This window comes from Strix uralensis, chromosome 12, assembly GCF_047716275.1.
Source record: "Strix uralensis isolate ZFMK-TIS-50842 chromosome 12, bStrUra1, whole genome shotgun sequence".
Classification (NCBI taxonomy): Eukaryota; Metazoa; Chordata; class Aves; order Strigiformes; family Strigidae; genus Strix; species Strix uralensis.
In genome coordinates, this window is record NC_133983.1 from 20,853,103 (window position 1) to 20,878,084 (window position 24,982).

General features: G+C 38.6%; 1 protein-coding gene across 3 annotated transcripts in view; it reads left to right on the forward strand.

Moving 5' to 3' along the window:
- The window catches only part of CDH13 (cadherin 13), a 516,835-nt gene that overhangs the window by 484,350 nt on the left and 7,503 nt on the right, over positions 1-24,982 (forward strand). For 2 of the 3 annotated variants that reach the window (XM_074881611.1, XM_074881609.1), the window contains 2 exons: positions 9,242-9,475; positions 10,781-11,019. In XM_074881611.1, the coding sequence (XP_074737712.1) occupies positions 9,242-9,475; positions 10,781-11,019 (473 nt within the window). Of the gene's footprint in view, positions 1-9,241; positions 9,476-10,780; positions 11,020-24,982 lie in introns of those variants that run through there. The other variant, XM_074881610.1, reaches the window with a different exon arrangement.

Sequence of the window (24,982 nt, forward strand, 5' to 3'; positions counted from 1 at the left end):
CATTGTTTCTCACAGTCCATATTTGAAGTATAGTAATTTAAAGAGAGAACATGTTACTTAGCCTAACCACGTACTGCACAGTCTGGCTGCACAGCTCCCTCCAAACAATTTGGGAACTTCTACAATGCTCTTTTCATTTTTTCTTCTTCTCCTTTCTTGCTGTATTCTCCTTCAGGCAAATATGAAGCTGAAAATAGAGAAATAGGTGAAAAATCCATATGCAAGGAGAGATCCTAGGCAGTCCTACATTTTACAGTTAGTTCCATGGGAGTGAAATGTAAGAAATTCTGTAGGCATCATTGCAGTTCCAAACTGACCTCGATATGACTGTCCTCGATATGATTCACATGTAGTTCATAGAAGTTTTGAGACAAGGCTTTATTCATGATGGTTCAGAGGAAAGGTAATTGTGCCAGAAATTAGCAAACCCACATTCTCAAAGGCCTTTTTTCCTGCTCAAATATGAAGGAAAATTGTTCTTACTATAATTGGTCATTCATTTTGTATCTGCGTAACTTTGTTAGCCAGAAAAAAAGTAGAAGTGGGGAAAAAAAGTTGGAATTGAGCTTTCTGGGTCACATAAGTGATAGTAGTGCAAGTGGATTAGAAGCTGCTGCTAAATGGTAAACCATAAATATTCTAGTAAAATTTAGAATAGATGAATTTCCACTCTGTCAGCTTGAGAGGAAATCTATATGGCAATGGATACCCTATTGCTTGCTCTAGGAAATAAATGGCCTTGTAATTTCTGCATCATGGCATAGAAGGACATAGATAATATGTATTCATTTGATGGTGCTGGAAGCTTAATTTAATAAAAAGAAATGAGTACAGAAATCTTTTTACCATTCATAATGAGCATGTGAAAAGGGACAGTTCATGCTCCATTCTTCCTAAAAACTGTTCTGGCTTCCAGCAATACTGTGGCTTAGATCTGTGTGTCAGCTGGATTCTCTAGAATGGTTGATTTTTCTTCTTTGGAAATTTGATAAATATTGCCAGAATCCAAGGTCTCTGGCGTTCTTTAAAAAAAAAAAAAAAAAAAAAAAAAAAGTATAGCAGTTCAAATTAAATTCCTTTTTTTCATATTTGTTTCTAATTAGATTTTGTTATGTAAATACATTTACACAAATATTCCTTTGCTGTAATGACCAAGTTACAAACCATTAGGGTTCTAAATAGAGAAGATTTCCTATGTTCAGATTTTGAGACCATTAGGTGAACTTTCTAAATATAAGTGAAAACATGCAGTCTCATTCTCTCCAAGTCTTAACACTTTTTGGTTTGTGGGTCTGGCATTTTTCCTGTTAGTTGATTATCAATGCTTTGTAGCTTAGCTCTGCCACTAAACAAATTATATTATTTACAAGTAAACTGACTTTCATCTGATTTATTCAAAGCCCATTTTCACACAGCATGTGGAAATGTACTTTTTTGTGTTTGATATTCCTTGTTCTCCCTTGTGCAACTTGTTCTATTTTAGATCAAGTCAAGTCTGGCATCAAACTGAAAAAAAAGAATCAAACTAGAAGGGATAATATTTCTTGAGGACTTTCCTGTTGGTTTTCACAAATTAAATGAAATTTTATTTACCTGAACAAATATTCTTGTTATATCCAATTTATTTAGTTTATAATATCCTTTAAATCTTAATATAAACATATTTTAAATACCCAATTCTAAGAGTAAAAAGAATACAAAAAATACACGTCAGTTATTCCAAAGAGGGATTCAAAAATTTTAGAACTCAGCTCAAGGTAGGATGGACAACATCTGTTTAATTCTTTGATTTTGGGTTGTCTGTTGACCAAAGAACATGATTTTATGTTCTAAGCAGCAATGTTCAAGCAATTGTTTTACTTGGATACATTCTTAAGAACCTTTCCACTGCTTTAAGGAATATGCATCTTCATTTTCAAGGACACTCTAAACTCACCATAATTCAAATGTCCAAACCTGTTTGTTTCTAAATTCTGAATATGTTTTTGAATGCTTGGAAAATGTAATCAGGGTCATTTAAGCTAATCTTGAGCTTTACTGCAAATTGGAAAGGGAAAGCTGGAAGAAAAGGATTAAATCTTCATTACTTTTTTTCTTTGAGGTGCATTTAAACAACTCTTTCATCTTGAAAATGTTCTACCACTTAGAACAATGTCTCTGACCAGTTTCTGTGAGTACATGCTGGCAATTTAGTGCAGATGGATGGCTACTTTTAACTACCCTTATGCTCAGCTGTAGTCCTAGAAGAGAATATAGTGTCTAAACAAGATAACGGTTGTGATTCCAACAGTGAAGTGCCCGAATGGTTTCTTCCACTGTTGCTGTTGTTGATAGAGCTCAGTTAGTGGAGAAAATAGCAGGTTGACATGGCCCAGACACCATGTAGCCAGTGTTGTGTTCCCTGAGGCTTCCTTAGCATGAAGTGAAAAAAATGTGTGAACTCAAAATGCTCCATGAAAATCACACTTTGAGTTAAAACATATAAAAACCACTTTCATATTAATAAATTGAGGCTACATAGGTATTAGCATCTGCATTGACTCTTTTAAAGCCTGCACAAGATGTGGTGAGACATTGAGACATGACTGTGGACTGATTCATGCAGTGTGGATCCTTCTGTCAGGCTTTCATGACGCTAACAGTAGGAAGACAAGATAGAAGTGCAGGTGTGTTTACATCATGCAAAGAAATAGGGTGCTGTGTAGCAACCCTCAGTCACACTATGAGGTTTTCTTTGGATACCCCCAAAAATTAAGTCGTCAACTTTCATTGACTTTTTAGGGGTGTTTGGCTTCTTATTGTGTGACACATCAGAAAATCTTACCTGCTGTGTGGCAATTCCTAACTATTTTTGCTGTCATTTCAAATAAATGAAAGCTGTTGCTATTTGAATGTGCACTGATTAGGAGTGTCTTAATTTAGTTTCAAAGCAGTCCAGATACTGTCTTTAATTTCACGGAGCACAGCTCAGCCATATTAGAAATCTGTACACAACAGCATCACATTTCTGTAGAAAAACTAGAAAGTGGAACATGAAATGGCTCTTCATGTCCATAAAAATGTTATGCTCAGATTAAATGCATCATCAGCCATTCAACCATATGATTGCTTGTTAGACATGCCATTTTATACAAGTCTTGATACTTAAGAGAAATGTCATCTTAGTCCATGGCCATCATTGTACATAATTGGTATCTTTTAAGACACTAACTACCTGATTGGCAGAGTCATTTGAATAGTTAAATGTCTAAACGCCGTCACTGTTCCTATGGGAACTTTTTGGGCCAAAAATGAATGCCAGTTTTCAAATTTCTTGACCTTGTGTTTCTACAGAGGGCTTATAATTTAAGACTTTACACTAATAATTCTAAATTATTCTGCATGGCTTTTCATCAAAATTCAAGTAGACAGAAGTATACAAAGTATCTGTTTCTATAATACTTCTTTTGAAACTATTTTTTTAACTGAAGTTAGCAACATGGTTTATTTATACTGATAGCACTAAAATCCAATTGAACATCTACATCTTCTGGTAACAGGCCCTTGCATTGCAGAGTCCAGTTCCCCAACAACAGATCCCATCATATTCCATGGCACTCTGTCTCATAAAATGTAACTACTTTGTTAGTCTATTTCTCACTTGTTGCATCTTACAACAGCAGTAGCTGTTGTCTAACTGAAGACTGCTGTTAGAAGCTTTGTATGCAGTCTAATGCCAGGATACAAAGACATTACCAGTCCTGACCCAATTCAGATAAGTGTATCATACATTTCCAATTGCAGCATGTTCTAATATGAATCTGTACTTTTTTAGTGTTGCTGATCAAAGTCTCAGTCCCACAGACCTTAACTAACTTGAAAGATCCTACCTGCATTTTGGACTCATTGGAGATTACTTCTTAAGGTGCTCAGTCTTGCTCTAGATTATTAAAATCAGGATTCAATATCAAGCTTTCAGTTTCTTTCAGTATGAAATTAGTCATCCTTCAGTCTCTGTTTTAGTAGCTTTTACACACGTGAGTAATGCTCTTCCATTCATGTGCATATTCACAGCTATGCCGCTTGTGGGAGCCTTAGCAGGAATTTGAAATTATCTCTCTCTCAAATGGCTCTAAAGGCACCTAAATGTTTAAAGTGTTCATCCTCAGGAAGAATGGCCAATTCAGTTCAGTGACAAAACTCGTAGCGGAGCTCTTTTGAAAAGCTGCTCCCAAGGGTTGGTGGACAGAACCCTTTATGTCTTGGTTTGCATATTAATTCTCCTTTCAGCTGCAAGGTTTTACAATACAAATTAAGAGAAGTTTTATTTCAGAATTAAAATATGCTACAGAAATCTTTCATTTTAAAACCAAAGCTGTCTGGAGATCATGGGATTTTTGAATTATTTCAAAGGCATAATACTGTCAAATTTATGAAAGTCATATATTCCCAGTGGATATGTTGTGACCATTTTTCCTTGATTCATTTTTTGTTGTATTTTTTATGACATGTGTGTTAACAAGCTTCAGTTTATGACCTTGACATTTGCCTATTTTTCTTTTGGAGGTCTTCATAAATCACCAAAAGATTTTGTTTAAATCATTATAAATAAACCAACCACAGAATAAGTCATTGAAATGGACAGAAGCAATTTCCTTTCTCTCTATTTGTGCGTAATAGTTGACTGGCCCATAAAGCCATACAAAGAGAGTGAAACATTTGCCTGGCAGAGAAAATGCAGCCATATCTGCATTTGACAAAATAACAGTACATTCATAATGCTGTTGGCTTCTTAATTTCAAAAGGCAGATTTTAATATTACTGACTTCAGAGAAAGATAAGAAGGGCAGTGCATAAGACATTATCAGTCCAGTGTGGAAATAATGCATTCAAAATTAAAGACAGCAGTTTAATTAAGTGCATGAAAGGCTGGCTTTTATGATCATATTTCAAATACTTGAATGTCTTTTCATCCATTCTGCCGTATGACTTTACTTAATAATATATCAAGAACAAAAAATGTATTGGAGTCTTTCTGCAAATTCAATTAGTCCAATAAAAAGTGAAAAATAATTTCTTTTTCATTAAAAAGAACTCAACCCTAACCCTTCTGATGACAAAGTGCAAGATGAGGAGGGGGTGAAAGCTAAAGAACTATGAAAATTTTGCCTTTGTTATGCATTTATGTGTGCATGAAATGGATGAAGTGTCATCATTAGTAACATTTGTTATTGAAAGGACTAATTGCATTCTGCTACAGTTAGTAGTTTATCAGATCCAGACCACAGGGTATTTACTTCTCCCTTAGGATGCACTCACAGTGCAGCAATAATTCCACAGTTTATGGGGCTGCTATAGGCAGGGTAATTATGCTAAAGTGTACCTCTTTCAGTGCTAAACTTAAAAATACCGTGACACATTGCACTAGTGCTTTACAGGTTAAGTGCAACCTCTTGAATCCTTTCTACCTGCTAAGGGTTTATAGCTAAGGGAAGCGCAGAGATCATAGATGTTGTGTACTAAATGAGAAAAACAAGTAACACAACCCAGAAGTGCAGCATTTCACAGGAGAAATTAATAAGTACAGTATACAATGAAGGAAGGAACGTGCATTTGGAAAAATTTGACATCATTTAAAATGGGATAGCAAAGGGATCTGTAATAAGATATTGAGCTTTAGACTGAAAGCAGCAGGTTACTGGCTCAACCACGGCACACATCTGTAGTGACTGAAAGTTATTACCACTTGTCAGCTCCTCTCTGACCTCCGTGAAATGAGGTGCTGGTCTCAGTCCGACTCCCAGTGGGCAGACATCTCCGTTACAAACATTTCCAGTGCCACGGCTGGTTTGTCAGTCACAGCCTTGGCACAAAGGCTTGTAGCCGTACCATGGTGAATAAACATCATCCTCACCTCTGAAGCCGGTTCTTTCGGGTCAGGGCTGAGGCAGGCTGGCAAATAATTTGAGAAAGCTTGAAACTCCACTGCTAACACAGCATGGCTCTGGGTAAATAAAAGATCTCATTTTCCAGAGTTGCATGTTGACAGGTTTCACTTCTGCTGACATAACTAAACAGGGCCCTAAGGGTTGCTGGGGAATGACCTGGTCCTGTTCTGTTTATGGGCACCCACCATACAAATTGATTCCTCTCTGCTGTCATTTTTCCTCGTCTTGTTCTCGATTCTTTTAATATCATGCTGTCTATCTGGGGGATGTTTCCTACTACGTTTCTTTCAGTATGTGTTCATGACTCCTGTGACTGGAGTGTTGGAATTGAAGGACAGACACAGGAGATGAGGAGGGGGTGTCACCCTCTGTGTCAGTGACCAGCTGGAGTGCACAGACATCTGCCCAGGGATGGATGAGGAGCTGACTGAGACCTTATGGGTCAGGATTAAAGGGAAAGCAGGGACAGGGGATGTTATAGTGGGGTCTGCTACAGGCCACCCGACCAGGAAGACTGAGCAGATGAGGTCCTCTACAGACAGATGGGAGCAGCCTCACGTTCACAAGCCCTGGTCCAGATGGGGGGCTTCAACCACCCTGATACCTGTTGGAGGGACAACACTGTAGCACATAAGCAATCCAGGAGGTTCCTGGAATGCGTTGATGATAACTTCCTTCTCCAAGTGCTGGAGGAGCCACTGAGGAGAGGTGCTGTGCTGGACCTTGTTCTCACCAACAAGGAGGGTCTGGTGGGGAGTGTGAAGCTCAGGGGCAGCCTTGGCTGCAGTGACCATGAAATGGTGGAGTTCAAGATCCTTAGGTGGTGAGGAGGGCACACAGTGAGCTCGCTACCCTGTACTTCAGGAGAGCAGAATTTGGCCTCTTCAGGGATCTGCTTGGCAGAGCAGCATGGGATAAAGCCCTGGAGGGAAGAAAGGCCCAAGAAAGCTGGTTGATATTCAAGGATCACCTCCTCCAAGCTCAGGAGCGATGCGTCCTGACAAAGAGGAAGTCAGGTAAGAACTCCAGGAGGCTGAATGGATGAACAAGGAGCTCCTGGACAAGCTCAACATAAAAAGGAAGTGTACAGAGGGCAGAAGCAAGGACAGGTAACCTGGGAGGAATACAGAGAAACTGTCTGAGCAGCCAGGGATCAGGTTAGGAAGGCCAAAGCCCTGATAGAATTAAGTCTGGCCAGGGACATCAAGGGCAACAAAAAAAGCTTCTATAGGTACATTGATGATAAAAGGAGGACTAGGGAAAATGTGGGCCCTCTCCAGAAGGAAACAGGAGACCTGGTTAACTGGGACATGGAGAAGGGTGAGGTACTCAATGACTTTTTTGCCTCAGTCTTCACCAGCAAGGGCTCCAGCCAGACACACCACCCAAGACTCAGAAGGCAAAGGCAGGGACTGGGGGAATGAAGAACTGCCCATTGTAGGAGAAGATCAGGTTTGAGACCATCTAAGGAACCTGAAGGTGCACAAGTCCATGGGACCTGATGAGATGCATCCGTGGGTCCCAAGGGAACTGGTAGGTGAAGTGGCTGAGACACAATCCATCATATTTGAAAAGTCATGGCAGTCTGGTGAAGTTCCCACTGACTGGAAAAGGGGAAACATAACCCCAATTTATAAAAAGGGAAAAAAAGAAGACCTGGGCAACTACAGGCCAGTCAGTCTCACCTCTGTGCCCAGCAAGATCATGGAGCGGATCCCCCTGGAAACTGTGCTAGGGCACAGGGAAAATAAGGAGCAGATTGGTGACTGCCAACATGGCTTCACTAAGGGCAAATCGTGCCTGATGAATGTGGTGACCTTCTACAACAGGGTACAGTGTTGGTAGATAAGAAAAGAGGAACTGACGTCATCTACCTGGACATGTGCAAAGCATCTGACGCTGTCCCACATGACATCCTTATCTCTTAATTGGAGAGACATGGATTTGATGGGTGGACCACTCCATGGATAAGTAGTTGGCTGGATGGTCGCACTCAGAGAGTTGTGGTCAGCTGCACGATGTCCGAGTGGAGAGCGGTGATGAGTGGCATCCTCAGGGGTCATGTTGGGACCGGCGCTGTTTAACATCTTTGTTGGCGACATGGACAGTGGGATCAAGGCACCCTCAGCAAGTTTGCCAGCGACACTGAGCTGTGTGGTTGGGGCCGACACTCTGGATGTGCTATCCACAGGGACCTGGACAGGCTGGAGTGATGGGCCTGTGCCAACTTCATGAAGTTCAACAAGGCCAAGTGCAAAGTCCTGCCCATGGGTTGGGGCAATCCCAAGCAGAAATACAGGCTGGGTGAGGAGTGGATTGAGAGCAGCCCTGCGGAGAAGGACTTGGGGGTATTAGTGGATGGAAAACTGACTCTGAGCCAGCAATGGGCACTCACAGCCCAGAAAGCCAACTGTGTCCTGGGCTGCACCCAGAGCAGTGTGGCCAGCAGGTCGAGGGAGGTGACTCTCCCCCTCTACTCCGCTCTCGTGAGACCCCCCTGCAGTGCTGTGTCCAGCTCTGGGGGCACCAACATCAGAAGGACACGGACCTGCTCGAGCAGGTCCAGAGGAGGCCACGAAGATGATCAGGGGGCTGGAGCACCTCCCCTGTGAGGACAGGCTGAGAGAGTTGGGGGTGTTCAGCTGGAGAAGAGAAGGCTCTGGGGAGACCTTAGAGTGTCCTCACAGGATTTAAAGGGGCTACAGGAAAGGTGGGGAGGGACTCTTTATGTAGGGTGTAGGGATAGGATGAGGCGTCACGGTTTTAAACTCAAAGAGAGTAGATTTAGACTAGATATAAGGAAGAAATTAGCTACTGTGAGAGGGCAGTGAGACACTGGCACAGGTTGCCCAGAGAAGCTGTGGCTGCCCCCTCCCTGGCAGTGTTCAAGGCCAGGTTGGACGGGGCTTTGAGCAAAGGTTGGACTAGTGGAAGGTGTCCCTACCCGTGGCAGGGGGGTTGGAACTAGATGATCTTTAGGTCCCTTCCAACCCAACCCATTCTATGATTCTAAGAACAGATTCTTTTCCAGATATCTATTCATCTCCTAATCTCATTTTAGCTTCAAAATATTCTTCTCCCAGAAGTTTCCTTAGAATAATTATCCATACTGTAGAGAATCAGACAGTCTGCATTCTGAAAACACAGCAACAAATTTACAATAATGACTCCTCAGTTTTTGAAAACAATAATTTTCATATAACGGAGATAAGAACTATAAAAATTCTTTCCCTTTGCAAGCATGCAGGTACAAATAAGAGCAAGTGTTTATGGAATTGTGATCTAATAAATATATGTTTGTTTTTTTCATATAGGTAACCCTCCCGCTACAGGTACAGGAACTTTACACATCACTTTGGAGGATGTCAATGACAATGTCCCATCCCTTTATCCAACACTGGCCAAAGTTTGTGATGATGCAAAAGATCTCAGGGTAGTGGTACTAGGAGCATCAGACAAAGACCTTCATCCCAATACAGATCCATTCAAATTCGAACTGAGTAAGCAATCTGGCCCAGAAAAATTGTGGAGAATCACCAAGCTTAACAGTAAGTCTGTTACATTTTTTTCTTATGCATTTAGTCCTCCCACCCCTCCATCCCAGCGTATTCACCCTGAGGCTGCCCATTATGTGAATTCTGGAGCAGTTGTGCATGAAAGTCTTGCAGGATGGACCCATCGCTGCTGCTTTACACCGTGTTGGTTTTGTTTGGACCAGCTGTCTGGTGGGACATACTAATAGTCTGTCTGCATTTTCCCTGAAATCTGAACTTTTTTCCTCTTCTTATTATGTTGACCAAACTCTTCTCTTTGCATTAAAGAAAGGCTACTAATGACTTACAGTTTTGTAAAGATTATCATATTTTATGGCATGGAATTTACGTGCATGAGATGCACAAGGCTTTGCTATAGGACAGCATGAAACTTTTGCATGGGTTTTAGCAATGTACTTGAAAAACTTTCTGAATTTAAATTAAGTATTTGAACTCTTCACAAATAAAATACCCAAATGCACTGGGTCCGTACACTATTGGTAAGAGGATCAAAGCACATACTATGTAATTGCAGAAGGTTCACATGGCAAATTGTGGGCACAAAGTACTACATTTCTTTTTAATGTAGATTATTTCCATTTGTTTTCTAGCATGTATTATTTACCTCTTGTCTCTATCGAATCTTTTAGCAGTTCATTTCATATTCTTCCTAGAAAAAGCTAAAGACAGATGTGATGTCTGTACCTGCTTGCAGAACAAAGTGGAGGAGTCATTTTCTTTGTTCTCCAAACATCAAACCACTGCTCTGTTAAACCCCCTAGAAGAGTTAGCACCCTCACCTGGGCACCGATAGCTGTATGGCCCACTGTTGCTCAGGTGGAGCAGATCTGTGGATCTGAAGGGGCATTATGTGCCCTCACTGCCTTCTCAGTCAAACTGGGGAAGCATTTAAAGAGCTTTGTCTGTACTTCCTTGCAAAAAGGGGCTTTTTTTCTTTGACAAATATATATACACTCTTGTGTTGCTTTGGGGATGACATGCCTTAGGATTTCTTAGTATATTAGTTTTCACAGACAAATTCTGTCAATTATTTGCAGACCAAATTATGTATTTAAACAAAAGGGGCTCTTAAAATTAAGTCTTTTGGTGGGGCTTGGAATAAGTTTGCAATTAGCTCCCAGCCCATGAAAGAATTTCTGTACTGCCTCTTCTTACCTCCAATTCAGCTCTTTAATCTTTTCCTTAGAGTGTTCTCATTTTTTTTCCACGAGTAACTGTGATATGTCTGATATTGTTTGCAGATTCTTCTTCCCTTCCAAGCAACCACTATTTGGCTAATTCTCACCTTATCCTTTGCAGATACTCATGCCCAGGTTGTCCTGCTTCAAAACCTGAAAAAGGCCAATTACAACATCCCAATCTCAGTGACAGATTCTGGAAAACCGCCTCTGACTAACAACACAGAACTGAAATTACAAGTGTGTTCCTGCAAGAAATCCAAAATGGACTGCAGTGCGACTGATGCCCTTCATATCAGCATGACCCTTATCCTTCTTTCACTCTTCAGTTTATTTTGTAAGTCTTTTCCTGAACTGTAAGTAATGGAATATTATTTAGCTGCTCATTTGTATGCTGCATAAGAAAACCTACCAAGAGAGAAGTTAAATTCATACATTGATTTCATAATGGAGTAAGTTTGGGGGGGGGTTTCCTGAGGAAGAAGCTACAAGAAAGAGGGAGGGGAGGGTTTTTTCATAGTCAAAAAATAGCAACAAATGCCTGGTTGTCAAATTAAGAAATAGAAGCAATAATTTTAAGAAGAATCAAAAAGAATTAGACCTAGCATATGATAAACTAAGAAGTACCAGCTGTAGCAGCAGATTTGTGAGATGCTTGCTTTCATCTCTCCCCACTTGAATTCAATTCAAAAACAGAAACAGGAGATTAAAGGTGTTCTTGTAACAATAGCGGTTCTGGGTCACCATGAAAATGAGTACTGTCTGCTTCAATCTATTCCTCTGTATAAAGTGCGCAAGCAACTGGAACATGAGGAACTTATTCAAGATTCTGGGCTTAGAGCCACCCAGAATTGATAATCAAATTGCAAGTCTGAGTTGGAGGGCAGAGAGAACTGATATGTAAAGGAAGCTTCTGCTGCTTCTCAGAAAGCTTTCTAAAAGAGACACAAAATTCCTAATTTGAATTGGAAAGACTAAAAAAAAACAATCCCAGAATGACTGAACAGTAGCAATGCAAAGCCATGGAAACCCAGCTTCTAACCTCGATGTGTCCCTCGTTTGTCCTGTGACAGTTTCCAGCAGATTTTTTTATGCAGTATTATTTTGAGTTCCTTATCTGTTAAAAAGGAATAGCTGTATCTTCCAGCTATGATAGTAAATCTGTTATTTCAGGATTATTACCATCATCTTATGTTAGTAAAATACATTGTATGGTGATTTAATACCTGAGCCATGGTGAAAGGCCTTATATTCTCAAGGAGATAAAATCTACCATGAGGCAGAGATAGTTTACACATCTGAGGCTCGGTGTATGCTTGATTACACGTCTTGTCAGATTTTTTTCTTATAGTATATTACTTTTATCCCAAAAGGTTAGCATGAAGGTCATTGTGAGAGAATTAGAACTAGCTAATGTTTGTGATGCTCTTTGAAGATGAAAAGGACTATATAAATGCTAAGTGCAAATTCACGTTCTTTGTTCCAATTGGTGACATCTGAAGTATCTCCGTTGGCTTTGGTTCAGTTATTCTGGGTTCAGTCTGCTGGAACCAACTGCAGACTTCAGCTGTTAGTGTCACGTACTGTCAAATATTTTTAACATATTACTCCTATCGCATCAGTGATATAAATATGCAGCCCATTGATTCAAATATATTCTTGTTACCACTTCATAAATGTTGCTGGTGCTATGCTAAGCGTGACTTTCACCACTGGAATTACTTTCTTATCTGACATGATTTACACTTGAACTTTATTTACATTAATGCATCTGCTCAGAATACAGTGAGGTAGAGAAAAGCTTTTTGCTTTTGAAAGTAATCATGTTGCTTTTTCCTAGCTCCAAAGAAGTCTGATCTTCTTCCTTGCATTTAATTATAAAAAACAGTTCTAGATATTGGAAAGCTCTCCTTGCTTTTATTGACTACAGATCTTCTCTGTGAGCAGAATATAGGCCCCTGGCATGCAAGTTGTGCGTGGTGCTCTGAATGACAGAGGGATTCCCTCTCCTACTGTAAAAGAATAAATAGCAGTGAATAGTCTTTACACTGTGAAACAATACAGACATGCCTAAAGCCTTTCTGCAACCTTACAATCGTTCAGAGTACTGTAATAAGTATGGAGAGAGTTGTAATTTTAAACAAAGAGTGGAGTAAGATTACGCACATAATCTGCCAGCAGTACAATGTTCCAGTCTGTTATCTGAGTAATAAAACCAAGACAAAGGGAAATAGTGGGTGAGTTGAAAGGGAGGGGAAGGAAAGATCTCTCTTCTGGGACAGAGGCTGTTTTATACACAGTTGTTGTGAGTGAGAGCATGAATTCCACAAATAGGCTTCAGCATAGAGAGACTTAATCCTCAACACAGGACCGCATTTTTTTTGGCTAAAATTTGCTACTATTCAGTTGTGTGGTTTGGGTTCACCCAGTCACACAGAGAGAGCCTGGTATTCCATGTCTGGTACCATTACCTAATCATGCTTATGCAAAGCCAGCAAGCATAACAACTTCCATAACCCTTTTCTTCAGGTGTAAATGACTACATGGAGGCATAAAAGAATGAGGTTAGGAGCCAGTTAAAATAATGTGGTTCTGTATTTGAACTTCTCTAAAATGTGCTGGTATCATTGCATTCCCAATTCATTTTCACACATAGTTTTTTTATAACTGCGATTAGTTCATTGCAATGTTTTGTATAGTCCAAATATTTATCAGAGTAATCAAAGATTACGATGCCATAAAAACAAAGAGAACTTTAGTGCTTATTGAACAGATGAAATATCCCATTTCTAGTGGCAAGTTATGGGTTTAATTTTTGCAAAAGCCCTTACGTGGCTCACTTTTCTCCCGATGTTTATGTTTTATGAGGCTCTTGTTCCTAGGAGGTAAATCCTTCAGTCAAATGAACTTTGTTATTCATGCCAAAGTATTTCTTTTTGTATTTGACATCTGGTGTGAGGATAGATAGCCCTATGAAAGAGCTGTTCATGGTAAAATTGCCCTGCATGAATCTCCTCCCCATACAAAACATCTTGGTATTATCATTTAAATGGTGCAATTATTATCTATACTTAGAATATGTGCCTCCTTTGTAAATCATGGAAGAAGTCATATGTGGTAGATTTCTGAAGTATCTGAGCATAAAACTGAAGAGCCTGATTAAAACTGTAATGCATGCAAAAAGCAGCAGTTTCGCCTATTCGGCAGCTGCCCTACTGTGTTCAGTATATTGAGGGATAATGGGATACAGACTGCAGAGTTGCCCAGAAGCCCTTGGAAAGGTACATGTACTTGGAACAAGAAAAATTTAGTTCTTGTCAGCCAGAAATAGAAAATAAAAGATGTCAAAGTATATGGGCAGACTGCTGGTTTTCCACAACAAAACAGTAAGGTGTTTGGTGGAATTAAAAGATGGTGAATACAGAGTTGATTGAAAAAAGGAGCATGGTTGCATATTTTGTACTTAACCTAATTTATTACCACTGGGAATCGCTGAAGTCAAGCTGGAAAGATGTATAGTGGTTGGGTTGAGAGAATTTTCCAAAGTTATAATAGTTAATGCCAACAAATATTGGAAAGAATATTGAGTCTTACCTGTCATTAATGCAGACACCATGTTTAAGATGAGACCTAGTGGAGTAGCATCATGTCCTCTGTCAGCTTTTCCTAGCCACTGCTGGCGTCAAGATAGGACCAAAATGTTCAGATATAATTTAGAGTTTAGTAATTCAGATCGAGGAAAAAGAAAGATCGAAAAATAGATCTGGGTTCCTAGTCAGGGAGAAGGACTACAGAAATCAGTTACTTGAGGAAGAGAAAAAGTGGGAGAAAGAGAAGGCATGTTATAGAGCATGTCTGGTGCTGGGTCTGAGATTATCCATGTTGTCCCTTACTGCTGTATTGTCTCAGTCATGTTTTCAACTGGCACAACTCAAGTAGCTCTGTTCAGAATGAATGTAACCAAAGTGAAGTGCTCAACAACACTAGAATTAATTATAAAAAAGTTCTCTCTGGAAGACCCTGAACATTTTTAGTAAGAGAGTATCTACAACATTCCATAACGGTGAGGGATGAAGAGAGAGGGGAAAAAATATGCCCCTTACTGCAACCCCCAGTTGGTAGCTGATATTTCATTTAGGTGTGGGTTAAACAATACCTAAAAGGGAGAACCAGTATCTAAAAGGGAGAATAGCTGTCCTTGAAACTTTTGCTTAAGTATCATCGATTTCATGGCAAATCATTGTAAATATATGTTTAACAAACATTCAGCAGCAATCTCTTCCATGGTATATTGAGGTCAGTAAAACTGTTGTTCTTGTCCACTGGCAATAACATGGCAGAGTAAGTTTCCATAAGGAACTTGGTCAGAACAAGCCAAATCAAAGGCATACATCAAAGAACTTTTAGGAATTAAGTTACACATAGGTAAATGAGAAAATGAAACAAGCTAAAAAAGTGAAAGATCAAGATAAAAACAAATTCATGTATATTGTCATAATGAAGTCGACACCAAGAACTGCCTCAGGACCTACGGGAGACTGAGGAAGAACTACTGAAGCTGGCAGAACTAGGCTTTATATCAATTACAACTTATTTATATTATTATTATTATGTAAAGTAGTATTTAAATTCTGGACTTTTGATTTGATAATAATTATTTCACTTAATCACATAATCATAGAATGATAATTGCATTTCATATTTCCTTTTATATTCTACCAACATAAAAGACCAAGTTAGATTCAAATGTGTTGAATCAAGGGACTAAAAGAAGAACCAAAGGCACAATAGTCATGTCCTGAACAAGCAGAACTCAGAGCAATTCCATTAGTAGCTCAGTCACACTAGAAATAATATTTTACTTAAATTTTCTTGTTAGAAAAAGACTGAACATTAAACACTTCATGTTAAAAAAAAATTGATATCTTACTTGACTGTCAAACACTGATAAGAAACTTTATTTTGTTAACCTGGCCAGTGGACTATAAAGTTAGAAGTTGACTCGAGCTTAAATAAGTATTCCATTATTATGAGCAGGAAGTAAGGTGAGAGACTGGGGGGGAAATACTGTTATGAAGAAATTAAATAAGCTGGAGGTCTCTACACTGAAATTAATTTGTTAAACTGAGGGTGAAAGGCCTCAGGAGTGTTGAAAAACAGACTCGCACAGATGTCTGTACTGCGATTGCAAAGAAGCCTTAGAGGTTCCCTTGAATTTAACTTCCTATTAATTTCCACTAACTTTTCCTGTTTTAATGCCTGCTGTTCCCCACCATAATGTTTTTCTGATTTGAGGAATGAAGCTACAGGGTCAATAGAGAAGATGTCTTTTTTTCTCCTTGCAAATTATGTATTTGGAATTAAACCATTACAAAAATTCAGATTATATTAAACTGGTGGATTTGAATTTACCTGAACATAGCAGCCAGAGTTAAAACCGCAGTGTTATCTTTCACCTAGTTAATTTTTCAAAGCAACAGAAGCATTGCTTGTATATCCTGTGTTATTTGTGCAGAATCATCAAATGTCTGAAGACTGAAGCAATGCATTCTTGAATGACATAAGACTAAGACAAATCATAGCAGGTTTCAGATGGAAAAGACCTTTAAGGTCATTGCTCTTTCCATTACAAGTGCAGATTTTTTAGCTGCAGATTCACAGTTTTCAGCATTCCTTGTGAGTTACTTGGCTTAGTTTTAGACTATTAGGTAGTATATTTTTTTCAGGGCTCAACTACTATTTAGTTTTTACAGTAGGATTTTTGTTTTTCCCAAGAAAAAAGTAAAAACTTCATCCCTGTTCCATATAGTTCCAAAGAAGAAGCCTCAGAGGAACCACTCCCAATAAGTGAATTTGCTAAATAGGTGAATTTATTTTTTTTTAACCCTGTAGGTTGTTTTAGCATATTTTAATCTTCTATAGCAATTTTCTACTTTTCAGAACAGTGGCATTTAATTAAAAAAAAGTTTAATTAGCAAGACTAGGAAATTTTGCAAGACAAATTTTCCCATTTCTGAGAAGTAAAATATCCCTATATTGGCTAGAATTTCAAAAATTACCAAGGTGGGGAGGAGTTCTGCTGTGAAAGGTAGCTTTTGGGGGGGTTTTTTTGCACTATCCTAATTCAAGTTACATTCATGCATTAGAGCACATACTGTGTGGGTACTTAAAGTAACAGCTAAATGATGTTACTCAAGTAATTGGAAATTACTGACATTTAGTGAGTTCCAGTGATATAAATCTCACTTCCTAAAACCAGTAATAACAGCAGGAATACTCACTATTACTCTCTTACCAGCTTCGTTACAGATGCTTTTGTCCATATTAACATTATTACTGTTACTGCTAAATTATCAGTGAATATAGATGCTTTCTCAAATGCGTTTATGAGAAAAATACCATTGTTATTTGCCTCCTGAAAGATCTTGGTTGATTAGACTCTAGTAAGGAAAGGATGGTTCGGGGGTTAAGGGACTGCATTCAAATTGAGACAGTCTAGATTTGCATCTCACTTTTAACACAGACCTCTGTGTCCAGTCTTCTAATTTCCCTGCAGGTGTACTCAATCCTGCAATTTGTTGTGCAGTTGGCTTTGGGAGCCCACCTAAAGTTAATGGGGCTTGAAATGGCACAGAAGTCCATATGTATGTACATAATTGGAGACAGGATGTTTATATACCTAGTCATAGAGACTTGACAAATAGAAATACCCTCAAATTGTACATCAGCATATTTAAAACGTACTTAATGACATTACATTTTATTGAGTCAATTAGGTGGGAAATGGCATTTTACGCACATTTTAAACCATCCAAACGTGTTCCAGAAGTATAGACATGAAAAAATACGACAGCTTAGAAGATGCGTGTTTGGAATGCAAAATTACTAGCAAATACAGCTCCTTCCCTAAGAGCTGTAATATTGTTCCTGATGGTCATTCTGTAGACATGAAATGAACATTTAAAGAGATTGGTTTGATAGACCATTCAGTGTTGTGAATTCAAATGAACATTTTATGTTTTCGTTTTCTCAACAGTAACTGTTGACATATAATATTTTGTATTACTTTTCTGAACAACCTCTTAAAAGTCACATTACTGTATAACTTCAGATAGTTATCATCTGAACTGTTCTGGAGTGGACTATAACTAAAAACTAGAACTGAATAAATGACCAGTTCAAATATTTTTCCTGTCATTAATGACCACTATACACCATGGGATTTTTGCTTTTTAACTGTCTCTGTCCTTGAGTATTTCCCCACACTATAACCTCCAAACACCTCAAAATGTGCCCTCCGTGAGGAGAGCTTGCTATTCAGCTTTAGATGTGGTGTGTGATATTACAGATGAATGCGGGAGATTTGCTGTGCCTAAAGGTTAGATGCTGTTGCTTTTGCTTCTCTACTAGACAGCTGGTACTTACAAAGTCAGTCCTTTAACATGTCATTGATGTTTGGAGTATTTCAGATACATCTTAAAGCCTTGCTTTACCCATACACTTAATTTGTATATGTCAGCGGTTAGTACTTATGTAAGCTGTCATGCTTACGAGTTCTTGAAAAATTCTGAAATAGCCAGGTTGATATCAACATAGCCAAACCTGGCAATTTTCTAATTTGATTTCTCCTTTTCCATGGCTTCTAAGCATAATACTTTTCTCTTGTTTTTATTCTTGCCTAATAAGAGGTTTTTCAGATGATTCTTTTAGTATTTCAAGCTGGGATTAGTGTATAACTACAGATCTGAATGTGTCTGGACTACTTATGTTCATGTTCTACTTATTAAAAACTGATAGTAAACTAAGCTGTACTGCTGTGGAAGATGAGATCTGACTGCTTAAGCAGTTACACATTGCTTTAAAAGGTTAGCTAGCTGTTACATTTGATGCATTTCATTTTCAGCCCAAATACGAAAAATTAGGAGACTTGTTCAATGCTACTATTTCAAAACTGTACTTAATTCATTTCATTTGCTGAATATTTTCAACTGTTCAGCTAAATTTATCAGATTAGAGCATGAGAAAATATACTTCCAGCCTGCATGCAGTCACCTCTTGCAATTGTTTTATTTTGAAAGAACTGGAAAAGAAAGGAAGCATTTATTTCCTATTGCTCAAATGAAGGTGATGTTGCTTTGGCAAAGTATCCAGCCAAAATTCATATCAATATAAAAAAATAATAATCTAGGACATCTTAGCTGCTTTACCCTAGAAACCACCACCACTCCCTTCCCCCAATAAGATACTTCATATCCCTAGCGCACAGGAATTTTGTTAGAAGAGGCTTTATTAGATAAGTGTAGCACTGCACTGGACTGGGTAGGACATGTTTCTGAATTTCTAAGCAAACATAGCTAGTCTTTCAGTTGATCTGAGGAACTTTTCTTTCAGATGGTGCTTCTTTATATGTACATACGTTTTGCACTTCATAAGAACAGCCCCTTACATAGTGAGTATATGGGTACATGACAAGGAAGAGGTGAAGCAGAAACAAAGATTCAGCAGTGAGCAAGGCCCTTGCTAGAAGTCAGAGGAGTAAGAGCACTTTGGTGTAAATCATCAGCACTGTTTCAGATCTGCCACTGTAGTCTTATAATAAGTTAGCAGTGTGAAAGACTCTTGGAAATATCATCTGCTGGTGTCAGATACCCTTTGAAAATTACTTCAGCCTGAGCAGCTTATTCCCCTGTGCAAGCTGATTAGTTTAGATTGGCATCTTTCTCCACTGTCTTGACAACGTTGGCCAATTGCACAGCACATGCTGGCATTTAACTCCTGAAGTTAAATATTGACATTGGTATACAAGAGCCTACTGGAGCTTTCAGTAGAATTATGACACAGTCATTTCACAAACACAGTACTAATGCATACTGTGTTCTTCCTATCATTAAGAACTTTCAAATCATTTCCTCACATAATTGGGAAACATTGTATTTGATGTTATAAGCTGCAAATTTTCAGGATAAACTCACTTCTCTCTTATGAACTTTTCCACAATCTACTAATGTTCAGTGAGATCACTAATCTGCTCTAGTCACAAGCATACTTACTGCTATTCCTGATACTAAAACCAAATTTCTTAATTGCAGGAATAAGGACAGATAGTATCTGTCTGGGGATAGCTATTTCAGCCTTTCAAATTCAGTGAGATTTGGGGTAAAAAGATGGCCGCCTTTTTCGAGCAGACAATAGCAAAAATCAATGACCACTAGATTTTGGCACTTGCAGCAAAGCCCAGACAGTGCTTTGGACCACTGAAGAGGTTACAGAAGAGCATAGCTATTAAATGATTATTTCAGCACTTTTGGTGCTGAAAACTACCCATGACAAATCAACAAGTGATGTACATGAAAACCATTTGTGTTTTTCTAAGTTTTATGTGAAGGTTAAACTAATAACTGTGTATCTAATTAATGTCCTTTTATAGATGGTAAATTCAGGAAAGAAGTACCTGGATGTCGATTAGTTGCCTAATCAGAAACATGGTTCTGATCTCTTCTACCATTTTCACATTACCTCTCTAATATTACTGAGGTTTAGATAAAATCCATGATGTAATGTAGACTTTTAATTATATAAAGATTAATGTAATATTTCTGATTAGAGGGTAATTGAAAGAAATCTGGAAGAAATGGAGCATGCATGAGTTGAACTCCAAACTCCAGCTGTGTTAACTCTCTTCTCTATGTTAAAAGGGAGTTAGCGGATGAATGCATCTTGGGTAAAGTTCATTCTTGTAGCAAAGGGTGGCATGAAACTTAAATGCCTTTAATTTTTATGAGGTTTTAACTACAATGTAGGAAGCATAGTCTGTGTAATAGGGGGAGGATTTGGTCTTATCAGGAAAAACATCTTTCAAATGCTTTGAATTACTCAATTTAGACTTGTGTCTTCAAAATAAGCAGAGAATTGAGTCTGTTCAGAGTATGTTCAGAGAAAGCTAAGGCTGCAACAGGGAAAGCTAGAGTGCCTGGGAAATGCCAAAGCATTTTCTGAGCTCAGAAGTCATCGTTTTGCAAACAAGATTGTTTATTGGCTCATTAGAAGGGTTCTGCTGGAATATGAGCTCTTGGCAACCTGAACCATAGTGAATGAGGTTACATGCTACCAGTTGTCTCTTTCCTAGGATGAGGGATTATGAAATCTTTGTTTTAAAGAGTTATGTGCATTTTTTCTCCATTTTCTTCTATCGGGTGAATCAGCATAAGAAATAAACCTTAAATTAGCCCACTGTGAAATAAACAGGCAGCTATAGTCATTAAGTGAATATTATAGGCACTTAGTCTCGATTAGGTGACTTGCTCCTTTTCTGAACCAATTCAGCATCCAAAACCATGACTAGATGACAATTCAGATCTGTCCTGCAGAGTTTGCCGCCAACATCAACAACTCTTTTGACCTTCCAAATACAGTCAATATCAACAGATTTTAGTGGGAATAGAAAGGGAGTTTTGTTCCATTTAAGTTTCTACATCATTAATCTCCCTACCCTAAACTGCATACTTAGACCTATATTCCTATAGCATTACTACACTTCATACTATTAGTACATTAGATCCAGATAAACATGTACAATGTTTGTCAGTTTTCTTGACCAGCAAAAGCAAACATCGTCTTCCAACACCAAAGTACTAATGCCAACAGACACCATCTGTTTATGATAACAAGCTGTGCTTTCTTATCAGAGACCTATTAACCATAATTGTAATAATTCAGACAGCAAGCGCATAAAAATAACCCTGCCAATTTCACTGTTATCTCACTATTTAACTGTTATCTTAAAAGGAATGTGGCTGAATGTATCTCTCCAGTGTCAAAGAGGTAGAGCAGAGGAGAACTGTGAGATAAAAATGGTGAAGATCACATTAGAGACTTCAGTGAGAGTGATTTCTGGAGAAAGAAGTTATATATAGCTATGGTAGCTTTATGCTGCTGTGCATTCCCCAGATGCTTTAAGGAAAAGGTGAGGGGTGACCACATAAGAACAACGATGCACACACCGCCTCTGTGGCTTTCATGCCTGCAGCTGTATGCAGCAAATTACTTGTTGTAGGTAGACAGAAATCACGTTTAAAACAACACATGGTGTGTAATAATTCCTGAGTGCTGAGACCAGCTATAGAGACAGTGGTGTTCTTAACAGCCAATACAAAGAAGATAAAATAATTACTAGGCATAATAATCATTAGTGTACAGATCTAAACCTGCCAGGCACAGGCTTACCAGGGCATTAAGTTCCTAAAAGAGATAGTTAGCATGGATCACAAATGTGCTCCCTGCACACATTATTTGCACATTTAATGCTTACAGTATTCCTTAAATACTAATATCTTTTATGTGCTGTTGCCAGCTGCAAACTTTAAATCATGCGTGATATAAAATACATAAGAATGGGTCCAAACAAAAAAAATCAACACAACCCCATTGAAGTCAGTGGATAAATACTAGAAGTCAGTAGTCTTCAGGTTAGCTGTTTGGAGACGGGACTCAAATCAGAAGTAGACCCTAATAATTTGGCAGTGCATATGTATTTCTGAAACTTTTATTTGGTCCCTCTTTATGGGAAGAATAAAGAAGAAAAAAAAAAAAATAAAACAAACCAAAACAGAATGTCCCCAAGAAATCTACCATTCTTATACAGAAAACAATAATAAATACTGGAAATCCAGCTGGGAGAACAGAGAGATTTGAAATATTGACCAGATGCTTATCAGATCCCCGAAGAATTTATAATAGAGCAGTTCTGTTGATTGCAACAGATCAGCTTACAGTCACCATTGAGTTTTCTGCACAATATTTTGGTTGGTCTTGACTTCTGTAAATTTTGTATTAAGGGAGTTACTGGCTGGAATGCTTGTCCAATAACACCTTGTATGACTATATCAGAATATTTTTGGGAAGTAAATTTGTATCCGGTAAACTGATATTAACCACAGAAACTAAAAGTTAGGCTAACTTCTCTACTGGACATAAGCAATTTTGTGCCGACTTTGTGTGCAATAGAAAGAACAAAGACAGATTTGCTCTCAAATATTCTTACTGGCACTATCAAAGATGATTATCTACTGAAATTTTACAGCACATAATTTTGTATGTTGAATCTGATTTTAAAAGCCAAAAACTACTTCTCTAGCAATCCATCTTTACAAAAGGGCCAAATCATCATTAATGAGTAGAGGGGTATATACTGTCCTTCCAAACCATGCTTGGAATAAGATAATTCTTTTAACACAACTTCAGTTAAGGCTCGTGAAACGGCTGAGTTGAATTCATAGTAGTCTTGGCACCTTTTGCCAATGCCAAGATTTTTGTAGATGAGTCAGCAAAAGCAGATGTTAAGGAGACAGCATTTTATGGATGCTTGCAGGGAGCTCCTCCTATTACATGGGAGAGCCTGGGGAAAAGCCCAAACAGATCTCTCTGAAAAACATGTCAATGAAAGCTGTCATCATGGGCTATGAATAAGAGGAAAAACAGGTCATGTAGGGATAATCCAGAAAAATATGTGCAGTAGGGAAGAGGCTGTGAAGGAGTCAGAGTAACAGAGGTTTTGTCAAAAGTGGCAGACTAGGAAACTGCTCTGTACAGCAAAAGACTGTCAGGATATGAGCACAGGAGCTTGAATTTGTCAAGGGCTGTGAAAAGATGTTGCAAAACTGCTAAGTGAGGAGAGCCTGCGTAGGAGATTTAGCTGTTTGAATGGCTTGAAGAAGCCCTTTGGGATGATGTGTGAAAAAGAATCTTCTCGATTAAGACATAATCTAAATATACAGACCTAGAAAGGAGATTCCGTGACAAAAACCTTCTCCAGTTTGTCTCTGTTTTTAGGCTTGAATTAAGGGGCAGGATGATAGTGTTGTCCTAAGCAATCAAAGAAAGAACTAAAAGGGGAGTGCTTTAGGGAAAAGATTTAAGAGCTCAGTCTTAGCTGTGCAGAACTGTCAGCTAAACATCGAAAAGGTATCAGAGCTAGAGGTCGACATTTCAGTCTAAATGGAAAAACAGGTAAAAAGAGTAAGATCACTGAACTGTCAGCACTGAAGTGATTGCTGAACGTGTATGAACCATGTCACAGAGAAGGGGAAGAAATTAAATTTGAGAGGGGGCGGGGCGGTAGGGGCAAGATTTCCCCAGAAACCTGGGATGGGGAGAATGAGACAGAAGGACATGCTGGAAGAGTGATTAGAGAAATCATAGTAAAGTGACAGGAGGAGTCACAGGAGCCAAAGGAAACACCAGATTTCCAGGCATGTGATAAATGGGTCAAAGACAGCTGATAGGTCAGAAAGGATGAAGTTGAGAAGCAATTTCAGTAGAAAGAAAGTCTAGGCAGGGACTGTAGAGCTTTGAGATGAAAGGGAAAAGAGCTGGGGTGGTGCTTGAAGAGGCAGGTAGGGCAATAGGGAGAATCAAAAGCATGCTTATATTGTGAGAGAGAGAAGCTAGCCTTCAATAGATAAAAAACTAGCACAGGAGAAAGCATATTCATAATTAAAGCTGAACTAACTAGTTTTAATATATAGTTTACTCAGAAAAGGCAAGGTAGTAACACTCATTATATCTGTCAATACAATGTAAAATATACAAATTTTCTTCAGGTCTACACATAAATCAACATATATTGCCCTTTATTTACAAGTTGTTGGTGAAGCAATCACTAGCTGCTTGAATTTGTGTGATATTTATAAATTTTTCACTGAGAGATTCCTCTGGTGAAGTTTCAGCCTATGGATTGTACAGAAATTCCGTGCTACAGCTGCTGTTCATTCATCATATACAAGTGCCTGTCCTTAGCAGGAAGACCTCCAGGGATCTCCCAAAGATTCAGAGTAGTTTTGCCAATACAAAAGCCGGTCTTATTTCCTTTGAGTCAGGATTGAATAAATGCCCTTTAATGATACTAAGCTTCATTGTGATCTGGAAATGCTATTTTTCAGATGGTCTGTGAGATCAGAGTCCTGAACTCTTGCTTTTCAGTACACCAGGAAATCAAGTTGTTTATGAGAATTTAGTCTTAGCTGGAATCCCTAATCCAAATATATCCAAACTTTGGCAGTCACGATCACAAATTTCCTATATGTAAGTCTGGATCCTAATTTTGTGGCCAGAGCTTTTCTTTAAGCAGAATGCTAAAAATCCACATGCTAAGATAAAATCTGGAATTGCTTATTTGGAAATCTCAGTGATGCTTCTCACTTCAGTGAGCCCCATCCATCAGTCCCTTCTATGGATTCTTACGCTTGCTTAATTTGCTCTGCTTACCTTTGTTTAACAGAACTGAGGTTACGCTGCAGGGGAAAGGACAGGCTGTTGCTATCCAGGT